The sequence below is a fragment of the Rissa tridactyla genome, chromosome 1 (assembly GCF_028500815.1).
Source record: "Rissa tridactyla isolate bRisTri1 chromosome 1, bRisTri1.patW.cur.20221130, whole genome shotgun sequence".
Taxonomy (NCBI): Eukaryota; Metazoa; Chordata; class Aves; order Charadriiformes; family Laridae; genus Rissa; species Rissa tridactyla.
In genome coordinates, this window is record NC_071466.1 from 141,358,825 (window position 1) to 141,378,732 (window position 19,908).

At 36.1% G+C, this 19,908-nt stretch overlaps 1 protein-coding gene across 2 annotated transcripts in view; it reads right to left on the reverse strand.

The window, feature by feature from the left end:
* C1H12orf4 (chromosome 1 C12orf4 homolog) overlaps positions 1 to 19,908 on the reverse strand; it is a 23,367-nt gene continuing 3,459 nt past the window's right edge. Inside the window, exons 4-14 of one of the 2 annotated variants that reach the window (XM_054210206.1) lie at positions 19,722 to 19,903; positions 17,932 to 18,031; positions 17,716 to 17,837; positions 16,744 to 16,850; positions 15,835 to 16,032; positions 12,297 to 12,425; positions 11,103 to 11,171; positions 9,339 to 9,541; positions 4,411 to 4,468; positions 3,040 to 3,107; positions 1 to 2,073 (exon numbers count right to left, since the gene is read on the reverse strand). In XM_054210206.1, the coding sequence (XP_054066181.1) occupies positions 1,981 to 2,073; positions 3,040 to 3,107; positions 4,411 to 4,468; positions 9,339 to 9,541; positions 11,103 to 11,171; positions 12,297 to 12,425; positions 15,835 to 16,032; positions 16,744 to 16,850; positions 17,716 to 17,837; positions 17,932 to 18,031; positions 19,722 to 19,903 (1,329 nt within the window). In that variant the 3' untranslated portion in view covers positions 1 to 1,980. The remainder of the gene's footprint in view (positions 2,074 to 3,039; positions 3,108 to 4,410; positions 4,469 to 9,338; positions 9,542 to 11,102; positions 11,172 to 12,296; positions 12,426 to 15,834; positions 16,033 to 16,743; positions 16,851 to 17,715; positions 17,838 to 17,931; positions 18,032 to 19,721; positions 19,904 to 19,908) is intronic. The other variant, XM_054210197.1, reaches the window with a different exon arrangement.

Here is a 19,908-nt window from a genome sequence, read left to right on the forward strand (position 1 = left end):
TTCAAAAAATTAATTTTAATTTTTCTCACAAATTACTGGCAGTTTTACACTGGTGGTACTAAATTAAATGGTGTCTTTGGGTTTTGGCAAAATAACAGGAGAATTCAGGCATTATTTTTATTAATAGAGTCTAAAAGTGTAAGCTAGATGATTTGCTCAAGATTTTTTGCTGTTTTACAGGCTACTTCTTGATAGATGTCCTCACTGAAGAAAAAAAATTAAATAAATAGAAATACCAAGTATGTAACACAGAACTCTTTTATAATACAGATAAGTCTTAAGACTTATAAAAACGAATACTTCTGCTACCGCACCTTTCACAAACAGAATAGTGGTTAGAGCATTTGCTTTTCTGGGACCAGAGTTTGATTTCAGCTTAAGGCCAGCAATGTAAAATGAGCTCTAACAAGATTAATCCAGCTCCTTCTAGATGAATTTACATCCTTCTTTTCTAGAACACCAAATTAGGTCACATTACTTGCATGGTTCAGCAATAGATGTTTGCTGGGTCACTTACATAGCTTCTCTACAGCATGCAGGACTCGATAAAAATACTAGGCTAAGAGTTCGTTAATTACGTAGTAACTTTATAAACATCTTGAACTGCTTAATATTCCTTTGATTCTCTGTGAGAATTTTAAATTATGCCGTTTCCCCTGAACAGAGATTTGCAATCTTCACATTTATCAAACTAAATGATAATATTTAAAAAAAAACCAAACTAACACACTGAAAATAGAAAATAATTTGATTTTGAGTTGGCTTCCAGGACCTCCAGTTTTCAAGTGCGGAATTTCAGCAATACATAGAAAGAGACTGCAGATTCTGAGCCAGTTCTGCCAGGATCCCCGAGCTTCCTACAGAACAGAACCGTGGACTTCAGAAAGCTACCTGGGACCTTCACCACCCCAGCTGCTTCGCTGTGAGCCTGACTCTTCCGGCAGCCCTGAGAATCACAGTTTCAGACAGGACTTTCCCTGTGGCCAGTCTCAGCATTGAAGGATCGATCCCAGCCTCCTGCCGGGTCCACAGCTGAGCTTAAAAGGCTTGACTGTCCAACATGGAGGAAAGGTAGTTCCCGACCTCCCCGCTACCCACCATCATGGGGAGGCAGGGGCTTTTTTTTTTTTTGGACTGGATTCGTTTGTCCCAAGAAATTTCAGAGCTGCATCTTGAGCTGCCTCCCCAGCATTTCTGATTAGATTGCTTAGTCATAAAACATTAATAATTAATAAGCAGCAAAATATACCTGTACCACAAAGTAATGAGAACACCATTGTGTTGTTATTAAGTTGTTCACGTGACAGACTTGTCCATGTGAAATCTTGAAATAAAGCAAAAAGTTAACATACTAGATCAAAAAATAAGAAAGGAAAAATAATTAAAAAAAAATTAACAATTCTGTGATTTACAAAGTGCAGCAGGCTAAATGCTTGTTTCATTCATTTTGTAATAGTAAAATGGTAAAATGAGGCAGTGATACATTCTAGTTTGTGGTCACTGTGACCCTGGAAAGACAACTGTGACAAATTACGTCAAAGTTATTCTAAGGAGACACCTGACATTGTTCATAGTTTTTTAAATGTCACTGAGTAAATTCAGAAAATGTTTTTAAAACCCAACAACCTGAAGTCCACCCAGAAGATCCTATTCCTACCATAAGCTCTTATTCCTACTACTTAATTATGGGAATGACTTATATTTCTGTAAATCACATACAATAAGTTACATTGAACATCTTTCAGATAAAGGTGAGGAATTCAACATTAATACTCTGCTGAAACAGAAAGCAAGAGGCAAAAATCAACTGCTAATACCCATGTACAGACAGCTTTTATCTTCTATTATGATGACATGATTCTTGAAGTTGCAACAAATACCATTTCAGGGTCATCATCCCTCAGAAAAGAGACATTCCAATCCAGAATCTCTGTAACCTCATTCTTTGTCAACAGCATGCATCTTACGGATGCAAAAAATTCAGTGCTTAGAGGTCAAAGTCAACGTAGAGGACACTCTGAAGATTTGTGGAAGCATATTACTCAGTTGGTAAAACATTTCCTCAGAAATTGTCTGGAAAAAAGAAATTAAAAAGATACACCAGTAAGCTTTGGCTTTTTGCTGTAGTTTGGAAGAATTAAGTCTCTCTCAATTTTGTTTCTTGACATTTAAGAAAATTGCTGTTTTTCAGGAGAACACAGAGACCATTTTCAAACTATATGTTATAATTCTACTTAGTTTAATCAAAAGAAAAATATTTACCTAAAAATACTGTTTGGCTATTTGTGTGACATATCTGTTTCCAGTAGATTTCTCATTTCAGTAATTGATTACTTCTGCCTAGCACAAGCAGGATGGTGCTGTTTGTTATCTACAGGACTCCTGCTCTCCAAATTCCAGAATCAGATTCAACTTCAGTACTTGGTTTATTCTTGGCTTCCTCCTTGCTCAACCCTTTACTATTTTGTCACGAAATACATGTTATTTCTTTCCTAACATAACTCTGATTTGTATATTACTTCCAGTACCACTTTTTAGAACAAATAAAATTTAGTGCTGGCCACCTTTGGAAAACTTTCTGTTTCTCAAGATCAGCTAGAACACCAAATTAAGTAGTTTCAGAATCTTAATTTCAATTAACTTCAAATAGCTAGAGTCATCAATGAGTCTGTGGAAGCATGACTGAACTCAATGCATTGCAACTTTCCAAGCTGTTAGACAATATAACTAATTCACATCTAAACTTATGTAATGCAGTTAGGCCTTCTCCTCAGAGTAAATAATAGCAGAAAAGTATCTTTTTCAAAGGTCAGATATTCACCATTTGTAAAGGTGAACTTCCCAGTTTGAAATTCTAGCATCCTCAGAAGATACTACAGGATATCCAAAAATATAACCCCCTCTATTGCTGTTTTATAGGCAAGGGACCAAAACCACAGTGATGAATTTAAGCTTACTCGAAAAGAAATCAAAACTGCTAACATTTAACTTCTTGTTCCAACAGTCTCCTAGGCTGGCTATGAACTCGGTTTAACCTACCTGTGGTACCAAGAATTGTACAGTTCGAGAAATTCCTCCATCCCACGAGGCCATTTCCATCATGAACCCTAAAAAACAGCATTCATACTGTATGCAAAACCTACGCAATCTTCCCTGTCAATTACACCATTATCAAGCAGTGAGTGAGTTTTCACATACAATTAGGATTTTAGCTGCCTTAACTAGGGATAGAATCATAGAATCATAGAATGTGTTGGGTTGGAAGGGGCCTTTAAAGGTCATCTAGTCCAACCCCCTTGCAGTAAGCCCGGACATCTTCAACAATGTCATTAATGTCATTAATCACATTTAAATCAGACTTGGCCAATCCCCTGACTGAAATCTGCTTTAACTGGAAAATCTGATGAGTTCTAGAGAAAATCAATATACCATTGAGGAGCAGAATAACCAGTGCTACTGTATGGCACACTGCTAGCCAGCAGAAGCGAGAGATTTCTCCAAATATGACGGTTATGAGTTCTTTCAATGGCTTGCTTTCATTGAGAAATAGCTCTTTCCTTTAGCTCTCACATGATCCCATCCACATGAATAAGTACAAGCCTCTCACCAAAAGTACACTGACAATCTGGCAGCAACAGAAACTACCTGGACTTACTTGTATGGAAAAAGCTCAGCACTCATTTACTGCTCGTTACAATACAGCATTTTTATGCTAGCATTTCCTTACTGTAACAAATGAACTACAAGGTCCACAGGAAAACACTCGTGACAAATATACTCAGAAAAATACCTGTTTAATGAAAATGGCTATGTGGATGATATTTCATTGTGAATTACTAAATGTCACAATAGGAAGAGATTCCTTGAGTAGGTTGTAGAAAGAACATTAACACTACTAACATTTTAAATACTTGAAAAGACCGGTTCAAGTATGTAAGTGCAGCACACAAGAACACAGTAAGTAGTAACACCACTTGGAAAAACAGAAAACCAAGTTGAGTCATGACAACCTTCCAGCAAAGACATTAATTAGGGTATAAATTTGTCTTGGAAAAATGTGGGGAGTCCTCATTGTTTGAGGAAACCAAAATACAAGAGACACCAGAAATTACACTATAGAGAACGACCAGCTTTTGCTCTTCTTCAGAGATGGCTCAAAGCAGCAGTAAGGCAGTTGCTGCTATGTTTAAGTTGAAAAGATACTTTTGAAACATTTTTAGTCTCCATTCTAAGTGTCTGAGACTATTTCCTGGTAGGACAGTTACTAATTTGAAAGAGAAAAATCTAAGTGTATATCTTAACAAGCATTAAATTATTGAAACCACCTTTTTTTTTGTAAAATATACAGCCTGAGCTAAGGCTGGGTGTCACCAGATGCAACACAAACAGCTGAAGCATTCACTAACATACCTTTGACGCACTTGAACACAAGCTCCGCCCTCTTTAAGCACCACGGAATGGTCATTTCCTAAAAATTAATAAAAGAAAAGCCTCAATGCCCAATGGATCTAACCAGCCAGAGTAGCAGGGAAGTTATTAAAAATAATGCATTCTTGCCTTAGAACCACATTTTTCCATCAGGTATTCAGGTAGCATTACAGGCCACGAAGAGGGATTCAGTTTTCCAGACTATTCTAGGCAGGTGGTATATACCTTATAGGTGACCATAAAAGCACTGCCACTGCTTATTGGTAGGAGAGCCCAGCGTCAGAACAGTCTATACTTTTTTAAGCTGAGATCTTGAATAAAAATATTGTTGACGACCCTATTAACGTCACTGGAAATGGGTCCATTCAATTCCCCTGCGGACCTTCTGAAAAATGTGTAACATCCAATGGATAACGGTCAGATTCATGCTTCCGCTAGCCAAAGATAGGCTCCTGACCACATCTTAACAGCAGTAACCAATGATTCCTAGCTGTTCTTGATGATTCTAATTAAGGTTTATTGGCATACCCACTGCCTTCAGTAAAAATCTTTTCTCTAATACTGAAACTGGAAGAAGCCCTTCTCCCCTATAGATGCATATTAACAGACAGCAAATTCTTACCTAAATATCAAGATGGGATACGAAAATCACACTGGTTTAAGATATCTTAAGATATGGCTACAAGCACTGGTCTAAATAATTTAAGTAACAGTTTAAATGCTTCAGTACACCAAACATTCTTTGGCTGTACACTACAAAGTGAATATTCCCAGTCAAGGACAGAATGACTGTCACTGTAAACACTTCTCAGAAAGAAAATAATACCTATTTGTACTCTTCAAAATCAAAATGAGCCCTTCCTAGTCTGAGTACAGGAATATAGACGTGGAAACAAATTTATCATTCTATGTACCTTTTCAAATTTACACTTTATGTAATTTTATATTCAGTAAAGCCAGCCTTTATTTGGCAATGCCAAACACCGTGCAATCTGTCATTTCCAAAGAGCTTAATTTCAGGATGAAAAAAAGTTACTTGAGAACCAAGGTTATTTAAGAATGCAAACTGATAATACTGAAACAGTATATTGAACATGGCTGCATTAAACAACTGCTGAAAGCCAAAGTTCCTACTTAGGTGGGAGTGTCTCCTGCCATGCCCAAAGTATGTAATGTGTTAAAATCAGCATAAGCTAGAAATCAATTTTCAGAAAACTTTCCTTCATGATGTAAAACACTGCATAAATAGATGCTGCTTGTAGAGTCTACAACACAATAATCAGACAGAACAACGCTGGACAAGATTTTTTTTTTTTCCCATTTCTAAGCTTTCTGGAAGAAATATTTGGTCTTTGTTATAATTTATTTGCCTATGTGTGCTTTCTGTCACAAGTAACGTAGGCGTTTACTGTTAGCTTTGATCACTGTTATGGCTTAGGTAAAAGCCAAGTGTCTAAAAAGAAATGTCCTGTTGCTCTGAAGGCAACTCAGGAGTACCTTGCGTAATCAATAAAGGGAACTAAGCCTTAAAAGGACTGATCAAAACAGCAGGATATGACACCATTCCTTGGACTATTTCAGAGGAACATGGATGTTAAATCTTGTGGGCACTCATGGAAATAACAGGTTGAATCCAGAATGTCACTGCGTGCAAGCCACAAGAACTGAAAATGACACAGTAGTGATTCAATTCTAATCCATCTTTAAAAATGCAAGTTCTCACGATTTTGCCATGTTATCAGGATTTTTCTCTATATGCAAATTAAGTAACAGCTAAACGATGAAGGACTGGCTAAGTACCAATTCAAAATACAGCGCCGGGGACAGGAAAAAATAAAGCAAAGACACCCTCTCCTATAGTGAGGTTCGGTTAATAGCATTCAAGCAAGTAAAAAAAAACCACCTGGGACTTTTGGTTTTGTTCACTAGCAGAGAACACACCTCACTCCTTTTTAGGATGCAATGATTTGTTGTCAAATTAAGATTTCTTCTGCTTATTAAAAAAAAAAAAAAGGAAGCCTGATTAGAAAGATATGTTGCAAACCTTTTTATTCAAACAGATCTGACAGACTCCCTACATGGGGCTGCTGCTTTTCTAGAGCTCAGGGCTCATGCCTTTGCAGAACCATGTCATAACCAGGTAATGAAAACACTGAAGTCCATAAATGTCCTGTGGGAAATAGGTTTCAAATCAAATTTCAGTGGTTAATTTTAGTAAGTTAAGAATTAGTAAGATGTTTACTCGAATTATATCTACGCAAATCCTAAACACTGTACGAGCAACTATACATTTAATGGCAGGAAACTCAGACAAATATTTGAGGTTAATATACCATCAATACTCTCTTTACATAAACCATGTTCATAAACATTTGTTACACAGTTTATACTCCCTTCATTTCTACTATTTTTAAAAACATTTTTGTCTCATGGTAATAGAGACAGCTGCCTGAGATCCTTGAAGAGTCAAATTTTTCTCAGTGTTGCTGTGTGGACAGCAGCAATAGCTCCTATGTTGAAACTACCAAGGAAATGTGCCAGCTCTACCACTTCTAGCGATATCATGCCATTAGAGCCATTTCAATCCCCAGTTTATATATCAGTTTATACTAGATTGAGAACAGTGATCAGACAGTAACACTCCAGTTGTCCTGAATTTGAACTTGTCTGCTTTTGCCTTTCTCAAGTACCGAACTCAGTTTCTTTCCTTCATTCAACTTAACAATCAGAACAGAGAAATCAGGTTTTGTTGTTCTCGTCATAAGAAAAACTAAGGAAAACAGAATTCCTAATTTTTTTTTTCACAATAAAGGTCAAATAACAATGAAATATAATGGCTTCATTGAGACTGACACACTCGTTACTTCTGTGAGGTTATAAACACTACTCTTCCATCCATAAAAGAAAACCTTTGGGAAAAGCACAGCCAAAATTCATGATGAATGCCTGTCACAGCATAGCATGCAAACATCTCTGCAGCTGTGCTCCTGGTTAACCACTTTACAAAAATGTTTTTATGTAGGTGGTAAATGCAGATTCAAAACTGGGGCTGCTGAAGGCACCAAGTTCAGGTTAACTTTCAGAAATCTGTTATTATTCACTTTTCCGTCAACAACAAGTTACATATTTGTGTGTTTCAAATTAGGTCAGCCAGCTGCAAAGCACTGTAATAAGCAATGCTGCTAATGCAATTCACACAATGCGGTTTTGGCTAAACATACACTTATCATACAGGTCACCTTCTGCTTACTCTGCAAAGACTTAAAACTTAATATAAAATGTAAATTGTTTTACCAGAACCTTTTAAGAACCCACTGATAGACAAGAAGATAATTCTTCAGTTTCACGCATCCAAGCATCAACACACTCTCAAAGCACGTTGAACACTTGGTCTTGTGCTTTATCAGTATTTTAAAATACAGATATGCAAATGAAGGCTAAGAGTAACAAGGTTTGAGGAAAAAGAAAAGAAAAAGAAAAGAAAAAGAAAAGAAAAATAATATAGTCATATGGAAACTTGATTAAGAAAAAAGGTCAATAAATTTATGAAACACAGTAACTAGGTCCCATGAGTAACCCGGGCTACCGTCCTGCAAGTAGATTACTTGTACCTGTGCCCCAAAAAAAGGACGATACCATAGATGAAAAATTTCAGAAATAATATCATCTGTTCCTAAAAGTATACTTTTATGTATGGAAGTATATCCTTTAGAAGTTCGTTATTGGACATTTTTAACTTTCACAATAATAGACCCTGATCTTGCAAAAGGGGTCACTTCTACGCTGTGTTCCAATCAAATTATGTTAAAAAAGTCACTATTAAAGTTAATCCACTGGTGAGCCTTTATCTTACTATGAGTCAGGCATTTTCAAAGAAGGAAAGGCAGCATAGAAATTTACAACTGAAAAATCAAAGAGTAATTTACAAAAAACCCACAACAGACTATAATTATCTGTGCAAGGGCATCAATAATGGCAGCATTACCTTATTTTTCTCATTTCTTTAAGTTTATAGACTTGTCACCTCCTAAGGAGGTGAGGCATATGGATGTACTGCCTGTACACTGCATCTCTCCCTGCCTCCCCACCCCTTTTTCTTCTCTGCTATTATCTTGTGTGCCAGATGCGACAGAGGAAAAGAAGTTGTCAATGGTATTCATTTACTATGCACTGTGAAAGCTTACAGGTGAGTAAGAGACAAGCTCTACATTAGCATCCCACTGAAGAAAACAATACAAAAGCTCAACACAATAACTAAGCTCACTGTATCTACAAAGAGCCTCAGCAATATGCTGCTTCTTGCCCAGTTAGTATCTGGGGGACTTAGAGAGGAAACAGGGGCAGAAATTAAGGATGCAAGTGATTAGGCAATGAAGAAGGAGACAATTCAGAGCAAAGGTGAAATCTGGTTGCTGCTGTGTAAGGCTGAGGTGGTGTTTAGGGATACAGAACTCTAAGCCAAGCTTTGCTAGTTCTGCTCGTAAAACTTAGTTTTGAGGTTTTCTAACTAGCAACAATCAAAACTGGGGATCTGGTATCACTATCACATCAGCCACTCTGAAGGTTCAGTGTCTAAGCAAGAGCTGTTGCCAGAAGACTTCCAGGCATGTAGTCCCATCTTTCATTAATACTTGTGCAATGAGCTGGATCAAGGAAGTGAGGTGTCCAAAATGAGGGGTGGGAATAAAAAACTAAAGCGATTCACCTGGCTGTAACGCTTTTAACTGGTTCATTTCCTTCATTTGGGTTACCATATAGATACGAGTGCCAGCACAATGATGTGGCAAAAGCATGTGACTGGGATAAACCATCCCATTTGGCTTAAACCAGCATAAAACACACCTTTTGCAAAAAACACTTTCGTTCCATTCTAGAAGATAAAAACAAACCAAATCTTTACATTTACTTACTTCTGACATATCGTGCACCAACAGGAGAGGAATACTAATGGTAGTAATGTCATGTGTGCAGCAAACTTTGAGAATGTTTCTGAGTCCCATGATTGCAGGATCCCGAGCAGTTATGTTCCCAGATCTTACATTATCATCCACACAAAGGTGAAAAGCAACATGAATTTCAGAAAGATTTGAATGGCGTGTAATGTAGAATTCTCCTACAGAATAATATAAACCAAGAAGGCAAGATATCATGGTAGTGATCTGTGCTGAACAACAATTGTTATGCAACGTAAGGACAGGGTCAGTTAAGACAAAAGGCAAATACAAATATACACCGGAGATCAGAACACATACATAATGAGACAAAAAATAGTTAGAAACCAACTGATCTAAAATCTCTTGGAATATCATTGTTTTACATTCATCCTACACTCACTTCCCTGCTTTGATGGGTTTCACTGGCATCACAGACACCTGGTGTAATAAGACATAACAGTGCCAGTACAGGCGGATATGATCTATATATAGCACGAAACAGAAAAACAAACGCAGAGGAGGTGTAATACTCAAAATATACAACGTAATCACTGAATTGCAGACAGATGTGGGAGGCGGAAATATACCAAAAATGGATAGGTTAAAATAAAGGATGTGAAAAGTCTGTGGAAAAAGATAGTGGGTTACGTAACAGCTGAGATATGTACTGGAAGACGAAGGTATCAGTGATCGTTAGAATTTAAAATAATTCATAGTAATGGGAAGATCAGTTACTGAGTTGTTTTCAAAAAGTTACCAAGACATCTTACTGGGTTATTTTTAGACTTGCTATTCATTTATCAAAGGTAAAGAAAGGATAAGGGGCAGTGAAATGCAGGTCTCTCCATCTTACCTTTCTGCTTGAGATAAAAAGTCTATACTAGACTCAACAGAAAAGCTGGTATACAATACTCCTACTGTTTCAGTCAACATCTTTCCTCAAACCTGTTGTCACTGGTCATTTAAGTTAAGATACTACCTTTGTACTGGGACAGCTGAAGCACGGGTAGGTACTCCTTTCTGATGACTGCTAAGGAGGTAGTAATCCCCAGCAATGATCATCTAAGAGTAATAATACACAAGCCACTGCAGCAAGATTCGCTGGGATTTATCTGTTAAGGACCCGAGTTGATTTATAATCCAGTTACATTAACAAGATCTAAGACAATCATGAAAGCGATATTAAGAAGCTCTCTTATTCAGCCATGGGTCGTGTGGATTTAACTCCTCCCTCCTTCAACTGCGTATTCATCTTCAAATTCCACAGAAGCTTTCCTTACTAAAATTCATAATACATATAGAAGATACTTCCTCTCTGAGAGGAATGGATCTGTGCATTCTCAAAGTTAAAAAATACATTCTAAAATGCTTTACTGTATCAGGACAGTGACATATATATAAATATTTTCAAAAATAAAGTTAGTTGCTAGTCTTTAAGTTTCACCTTTTCCCAAGATGCTCAGAGATCCTTTTTTCACCCTCAAATTCTGAAAAGAAATTTTAGGCATAGAGACGTTAAGTGATTTGCCCCAAGTCACATGACGCAGCGGCAAAGCTGGGAATAGAAACCAGATGTCCTGACACCCAGTTCTCTGCCTTAGCCACAAGAACATCCTTCTCCTCTGATTGAGGTCAACTTGGGTTTGGTTTATAATTTATGTTCTGACTTTAGAGCTAAAAATGTACATCTATATAACACAAATTGCTTTAAGAGGAGGGGGAAAATGCAGCGGAACTCACCCGGCAAAATATTTGACTGGTTTCGTTCAATATTCTTTAATTTATCTTCATTTCCACTACTTCTGTTTTCTGTACATAAATACATAGCAAACATATTTAAACATATAATCTATTAATTACACTTTTTCATGAAAGTTTGATGTACTAAGATGATATCTGGCTTGAATTTTTACCATAAAGTTACCATAAAGTCCCCCAAAAGCAGACGGATGGACAGGAAGTGTTTTTGCTGTCTTTAAAAGACACTGAACTGAATCCTATCTCAAATCATCAGCTTTCTTATTTAATCATCTTATGATACCTCTTCATTTGGACAAAAGAAAACACAACATTCTCAAACATAATAAACTTTCTAAATCACCCCCACAGCTACACAGTACCTTGCTATTGCTTTTTAAATAATGTAACTATTTAAAACAAATTTGTTTCTAGTATTACAAGAAAAGAGGTTTACATAAATCAGCAGTATAAAACCAGCTTTCAGTATTTTCCCCAAGCTATAGCAATATGCAGGCTTCTAAGAAAACTTGTTTCTCTATGTACTGTTATGAATCTATTCATGTTACTGACATATTTAAACAACATAAGTAGTTCTCTGCAAGAAAAACAAAGTTTCATGATGTACAAGTACTGCCTTAACACCGTGTGGTAAGAAAATATCACAGCCATTTGTAAATATAACTGCAAAGTAAATCATTCACAAGGATCTGGTCAGCACTAAAAAGTATACACATTTAGTCAATTTATTATTCAGTTTTTAGCATTCACTTTTACAGAAGGGAAAAAGTCATAACTCCTCTTCTGAAATTTTTAAAGCTTTACATTTAAATAAAAATAAAAAAGTCAAGTAAGATAAAGTCTGTGTGGCTGCAGGCAGTTTAAACTGCAGAGGAAAGCACAACAACCCTATACACGTATGCTGTTAAAGAGTGATCAGAACCTAAGGACTCGTACACTTATTTTTTATTTTTTTTGTGGTAAGGTATGTCTGTTATAGCACCAAAGACATCACGTGAACATGCTGTCTGTGAAGAGAGAACTTCATGCAGACTTCTCAGATTTTATTGATAAACTCAAACATTCTGTTTTATAGATCAGGTAACTGAAGAATACTGAAATCAACCTTCCTGTAACAATAATCATTCAGCTGACCACTATTCTATTTCAAGGAAAGTAATTTTGGTTGTCACTGACCATGATGTCTTTTCGACTTACTGCTACGCTGTGCTCTGGCCTTAAGTACAACCTTCTGGACAATTTCAAGCTGTTCTTGAATTCCAGGAAAATGGAAATCCGTGCATTCTTGGCAAACAGTTGCAAAATCTAGGAAAAAAATAAGATCAAAATCCACATCATAAGGCTGTGCTTAGTAACATTACATAATTCTGCTCTACTGTTCAAGCAAGGCCAGTTACAAAGGCAACCCATCCCAAAACTAGACAAAGCCCTGCTGTACGCCACTTCAAATTCTAAAAAATTTATGGCAGAGACAAAACGTTTTTTGAAAGAAATTAATTACTTGAGGGAAAAAAAAAATCCTTGACTGCTGTTGCTCTTCAAACAAAACCCAAAATAACAGCAATAATATATGTGCATTAAATTTATTTGTGCCTTACAAATGATGTCTTATGACCAACAGTCCTTCAATCTGTGATACTTTACTAAAGCATACATAGTAGGTACTTCCAGCAGCAACAACGGCATTCCAATTTGCTTTGAAAAATGAAAACTATTAATGAAATTCATCAACAGTGTATCTGGAAAGCTGGAATTACAGTTCTTTCCTTTTAGTTCTCAAAACACAGATCTGAAAGCTAAAGAAAAGAAAAGTGTCATCAGCTGAAAAGAGCTGCAAGTTTATTTTCCTGATAAGTATTACATCAGATTTGGAAATATTACACTGATAATTAAAATCATAACATACTGCTTCTGTGACTGGTATTCTAAGCTCTTTATTCTGATGTCCAGTCATCTCTCCAAGCAACTCAATGGGAGCCAAAACAAGCTATCATCAAGCTGGACTATACTAAGCAATTGCTACTTATTTCCCATTTTGAGGTACCTGCTCTAATCCTCCTTAAAGTTCTTAATGTACTCTGCCTATCTGCAGAGCACCATATACTCCTGTGAACAAGCTGCAACAGGAACTGGCAGGGTAGAGAGAAAAATCTTAATATATTTTATCTTTTTACAAGAAGTCTTGTCTCCATCATAAAACCTATTTTCAAAAGGCTTTATTAAATTCTAGTGTCCAAAACCAAGGGAAGAAGCAGCTCATGTTCCAACAGATTGTGTCTTCTGTGTGTATCAAGATAAAATATGGTCACAAGACATTTTATTTGAAAGAAACAAATGAAAAATATCTTGTATTTAAATTAAAATTAACTTTAATTATAGTTTATCATTTACCTGAGTGGCTACACCTACTCAAAACCTGACTCACAGTAGCCCTTACGAAGTCCCAATATAAGAGACTTGAGCTAGGAAATATATAAAGTAAATAAAGAAACTATTCACCTTGCTTAGAAAAACAGTCTGAATGAAATGAGCATGTTGAAAGTTCATGTATAAGTTTAACTTTCTGTTCAAGGCTGTTTTCTAGAAAGGCGTCCAAGTCTGATTTCAAAAGGTATTTTTTGCTAGTTGCTCTTTACACATTGCAAGAAATACAGAAAACACTGCAGTCATGGTTTTCGGTCTTGCAAATACCTCTCATACATCCTGAATTTTGAGATAAATGGAACCATTTTTGGATAACAGATTTACCAAAGATGCAACATTAAGATGTTTGCTAGACAAAGCAGAACTAACAAAATACACTAAAAGAAGCATATTCTTAAGCTTCCTCAGGATACAGCTAAACAAACATCAACAACGTAAGTTGCAGGACTTCATGTGCCTGGAGCCCATCTCCGTTTAATACTTGATGAGTGGCTGGTGTTCTCAAAACAATGTCAAATGCTTGGATAAACAGCATGCTTACATGAAGCTCATTTACACCAGCTACCTTTGAAAACCTCAGACGTTCAAGGGAGCTTCTAGCCCATCACAAAATGAGGGCTATTTGTATTTTTCCCCATCTTTAAAATGGAAGCACAAAATTGTTTCTGCACTTTTATAACCCAGAAATTTAGACTTCACAAGTCATTACCTCTCTATTTAAACAATAGCATCAATGTATTATCTAAAGGTCTTCTATAGAGCAATTCTACGAACCTTTGAACCCATAGCATATTTATTTCTTAAAGAGCCTGTTAGGAAGGAGAATTGGTTCTGGCTAGTGCTCTTGCAACAAACAACTTTAACAGTTTAAGAGCAAAGTCTCCTCTCAAAGGTGTTTATTACTACTCTTCCAGCAGAAGCTACCACTTGCACCACAGAGTGGATTTAAAGAAGTGTGCCCAAACCTTAGTTGCTGCCTATAATGATTTGGGGTCTCAGTACAACCAGACATTCACTAATGGCTTAAAGTAATATATCCGACCAGGTCAGAGGAGCTGAGATATGAGACACATTCATTTCTGCAACAATTTTAAAAAGAATGGTGGTGCAGGCAGCTATGGAATGTGCCCACAGTTAAGTTCGCCAAAGTCCCTTCAGAACTCAAAGAAATCAAAATTTATTGAGGATTATACTTTAGATTGTGATACAGTCCCTTATTTTCCCCTCTACTGTGGCTGCAAGATCTAATTGGTGGCTAGAAGATGCAATTTTGTGCTTAACAGTATTACTTAAATGTTTGTCTTTTCTTATCACCTAAGATTTAGTACAAAACCAAATCTTCTCTATTTGTTATTAATTTAAATATTTAAGCAGTAAAAAAAAAAGTAACCAAAAATGAGTACAAGTATGAAATAATACTGTCGGAACAAAGCAACCTGGAAATCATCAACAGCACAAATGCAACTGCAATTTTCACTGGTATACTTCCCCTTCCTTCTTGCAACAAGCCCGATTCCACACTGGTTTTCAGAGAATAGGAACAACCAGAGTCTATTTTTTTTATGGCATGCTAGAATAATGATGAGTAATAGGGGCTCCAGGCAAAAAGACATTTCAAGTGTAAATATTTTGGTATTAAACTTCAAGAGTAAGATGAGAAACTCAATCATGTGGTTCAGAGAAAGCCCCAGTGACCAAAACTGAAATAGGAACAAATACGTTTTATTGGTTAACCTTGATACAAAATGTCATCATAGTGTCCAGTTACTCCAAAAGGCACACACTTAAAATGGCTACTAATCAAGCTTTCCAAGAGTAGGCAATTAATATCCCTATTGTTCATTTTCAATGGAATTCATAATCCTGCAGATACCAAAAACACATGGTATTTTTATATATTTACTTATCAATTTAAAATTTTAGCCTATTTCATTTTCATCTTTGCAAATAGGGTTCAGTATGCTAACCTGACATTAGAGAGTTATAAGCCCCTATAGTAAGTCAGTCTAGGGCAGGGAAATCAACATTGAATGTTCACTCTAACATGTTCCTTACTCAAACACAAAATGTAGGAAAGAGATGAGAGAGAGAACAGCGTATCAGAGCATAACTCTGTCCCCCATCCTTATCCATACCCGTTTTTGCATTTGTTACCCTTTTTGCAATACCACGTTCAAAGCATTAGGGTCTCTAGTAAATTTTAATTCCACAGGGAATATTTTTTGTCAAAGAAGAGTTTTTAAGTGACATTCATTTTCACTGACACAACATACCCCATTAGAGGACTCACCTCTTTTGATGCCGCTATATGAACTGATACGGTTATCTACCAATAAAACCAGGCCACAGAGAGAAGTTGAATAGAGAGACATGGCGGTTTGAAGTCTGTGAAGTTTTACTCCACTTCGATGATTGCGCTTATGTTTACAGAAATCCAGCATATCGGCTCTCAGTAATCTCAAGTTATGCATGGTCTTCAACTGAGCTCCTGTACGGAATATAAATGATTTTAAAACACGCATTAAGAGAGGAAACTCAAAATTGTTACTAAATGCAAGGGATCAAAGTGCTACCCTAAGTTTTGTGAAAAAGGTCTGTCAGGGAAATATAATCAATGATACTCAAAGAAAGTTCTTAACCATATATTCAGTTTTACATGCATATCAGCAATTTACAAAATAAGAGTTAAAATACAGTATTTTCCACATACAAATTTTACAAAGCAATGCTTACCTATACCTGAAATGAGCCTTGTTCCCTATTGTAAGGCTATGGATGAAATACTAATGCAGTCAAAACAGTGTAAGAAGTCTCTATTGCATAAACAAAAAATAAAAGTTTTAAGCATCTATTTTTCTGTTAATTTATTGTGGAGTTGAATTTAATACCCACAGTTTCTTACCAAACATAAGAAAAGTTAAAACATAACCTTTAACTGCTATGTGTTTTGAAGTTAGTATGCTTTTCTACACCAGTCACCTTGCTAGAGTGGATAAAAACTTGCTTCTAGAATGTTTTCCATTAAGTATATTTCAGGTAGCTAGATACTGTTTGATACAGTTTATACCATACTGTACTTCAATTACAAACTGTATATATTATAGACATTAACAGTCAAATACTGTAAATAATAGATGGCTTAGATACATTATTTATTAGCATCTGTTATTATGTTTGGTTTTGGTGTCAGTTTACTTACCCAAGTGAATAGTAAAACTTTCTTCTAACAGCCTTTGCTCTTCATAAATTCTTCCATTTCCTTCTACAGATTCTCTCAGTTGACTGGGCTGAACATTAATTTCATCACTAAAATAATAAGAAACATACTGAAAAGTTTATTGGAATTTTTGTTCAAGACCAGCAATATTTCTGAAAGCTCTCTAAACTATTTTCAGCTACTTTGTGGAAACCAAGGGACTAAGTCTATTTGAATGAATTCCACCCTTATAAGGTTTTGCCTTTCTGGCATGCAATACTCCAGGTGCATACCAGCAGGAAGAGCGGACTCCGCTGTTAGATTTACATTACCAGCTCATTTGTAAAGCATTCTGAGATTGAGAAATAAAAATAAATCATAATACCTAGTTATAATAAGAATATAGGATAAAAGGGGGGAAAAAAAGATTTCTTCTCAGCCTATTTATAATAGCCCAAACCTTATTTATGAAGTTACTAGATAAAAATGTTTCTTCCCCGCCCAAAATGGGAGATTTAAAAAAAGCCAAATCAAATGCTCCACAGTGTTCAAACTAGCCAGAAAGATTTCAGATATCAGTTTTAATTTTTTTCATAAATTCAACTGTCTGGTAGTAAGTGATATGATAAGGACTGTTTCTGCTACATGAAAGAACTTGAACATCTCTCCAATTTGTTTCTGCATTAATACAAACAGTGAAATAGTGTTAAAGACAGACATTGTAAATAAAGGTAAAAACCCCGTTCGGCTCAAGTTGTAGTTCAGTGCATTGCAACACTTTCTAGCACAGAAAACTTACAACATTACACAATGAAGAAACTCTTAAAAATATACATATTTAATTATGATTGTTTATTTGCCTTTGATTTGCTTTGATTATGCTATTTAAATGGCTAATCTGAAATAAAGACTACATAAAAGCAAGTCCTTTGAACTATTACAGATGGAAGTCAGCATCACAGAGGAATTAAATACCTGACTGAGCTGTTGTTTGGATTCTTTAGATCCTGATGAAGCTTTATCACCCATTCCTGATATTCCTGCTTCTGGATAGCAGTAGACTGTTTTAATTCATTTGTCCATTTGTTCTCCAAATCCTAACAAGACAATAGTGATAATTTGAGTGTTTTGGGTTTTCTGTTTAAGACAATTATTTGCATGACATATTCTAGTTCACTGAACTTAGTTTACCTGCTGAGATTCAAAATGCTGAGCCGCTAATGAATTTATATCTTGATCTGTTAGTGATTTCCCTAGCTCCTGCATCACCTTATCCATTTCTGCTCCTTGTCTGAAAGAGAAACAAACATAGATTTACAACAAGCAACACTTCCAAAAAAAATGGCAGAAGAACACCCGTTGTTGTTGATACAGTTACAGATACAATGATCAGTTGTACCAGTCAACTCGTCAATGCTCACCACAAGCAGAAATACAACTGAACACATAGTTGAAAGATACGTCACGTCAGGCAATATTTTGTCCACCTGCTCATATTGGAATTGGAATTCATACACTTAAAGTCTGCCCTCACAGATATTCAAAAGAAGGTACGACAGTATCTCCAGATATGCTAATAATAGCACTTTGTTATCCTTAGCATTAGAACAGTTTTTGAAATGGACCTACTCAAGTCCCTTGCTTTCCTCCCTCCCTAACCACAGTTGATCCAGGCAGGTAAACACCAGGAAGCAGGCTAAATGCACCTATTTTTAATAGTCAGATGAGCTTCCAGCTCAAACTACATTCCGCAAGGGGACATGGAGTTAAAGGGCAGATTGTCCAATACCTACTTCCTCCTTACTCTTCTTAATCCCTGGCTTCACTTAGTCTTTCACATTAAGCCCTTTCTTCAGCAAGGAATTGATTTACCCTAGCACAGATTTAGCAAAGAATATCCACCAAACAAATTTGAGTTGAGGGTCAGGGATTCCAAAGCAGCTCCTGTGTAAACAGAACAACACCTACACTCATCTGGGATAGTTTCAGCTGCCACCAACACATGGAGTTTCTTAATTATGACAAATAGATATGGTAAATTCCACCAGAGTCAACACATAGTTAGATCACAGTAGAGCTCTACAAAATTACTGCTCTTTGGATTAAGTGCTCTTTCTTCCAGATGCATACTTGATAAGAGTCAATAAGCAGAAAAAAGTTTTGCTAGCACAGTATTGGCAACATGTATCCCCAAATTAGAGATATGTAAGATTCAGTCTGGAAGAAACTATATAAACAGGTATGCATTGCATAATGTGAGCTTAAACAAACACAAGTCAAGAGGAATATTGCCACTTAGAATGCTAAAACATACCTACTTAGAATATTCTGGTATCTCACAAGCTTCCCTAGTATTTAGTACCTATACTATATCTATATTTACGTGCATTCATTTTTCTTAACCTAATTAGTCTCGAAAAGAAAACTCTGCATTGTATGTGTTCCCTCTTGTGGGCAGAGCAGTCACCTACAGCTATTCAGGCTTATTTGGAAACTCAGGATCCCACGTAGACTTTCCTAAATTTCAAATTCAACAAGTTTCTGATTTAAAGTTGGTTCAAGCCTTTTGCTCATCTTTTCACCCTGTGGAACTTCCAATTTTTCACTGAAATTACATCATAACAAAGGCAAAATATGGTACATAAATATATTTTATTTTTTAGATATCTTAAGCACTTTACATTGCTATACCACTTACAACATGGACAGAACAGTGGAAATCAAGCCTTGTATTACTTTGATGGCCTTAGCCTACAATATTTTCAGTGACTGAAGATAATATAAGATAACTGACCCTAAAAATATAGGCTACATATTATACAACTTTAAAGAGGGAAACATAAAATTAAAATAGGCGTTACATAGACTAATACAAGTTGACACACATCATTCTATAAGTTGTATGCACCCAGTGGCATGCACCCCTATTTAATAAGATTGGGGGGAAAAAAAAAAGAAAAAAAGAGAAAAGGAAGGAATACCTTTCCCGTAGTTTTTTCAATTCGACATCTCTTTCACTTATTAATTCTGAGATACTAACAAAATAATTGTGTTCCAGGTTTAACAGCATTTCAGAAGCTGGAGAATGTATCAGGTCATGATAAACATCAGCAAAATCTTCATCCCAGCTGGTTTCTTCAGGTTTTGCATATTCTAATGTTGTCTAAA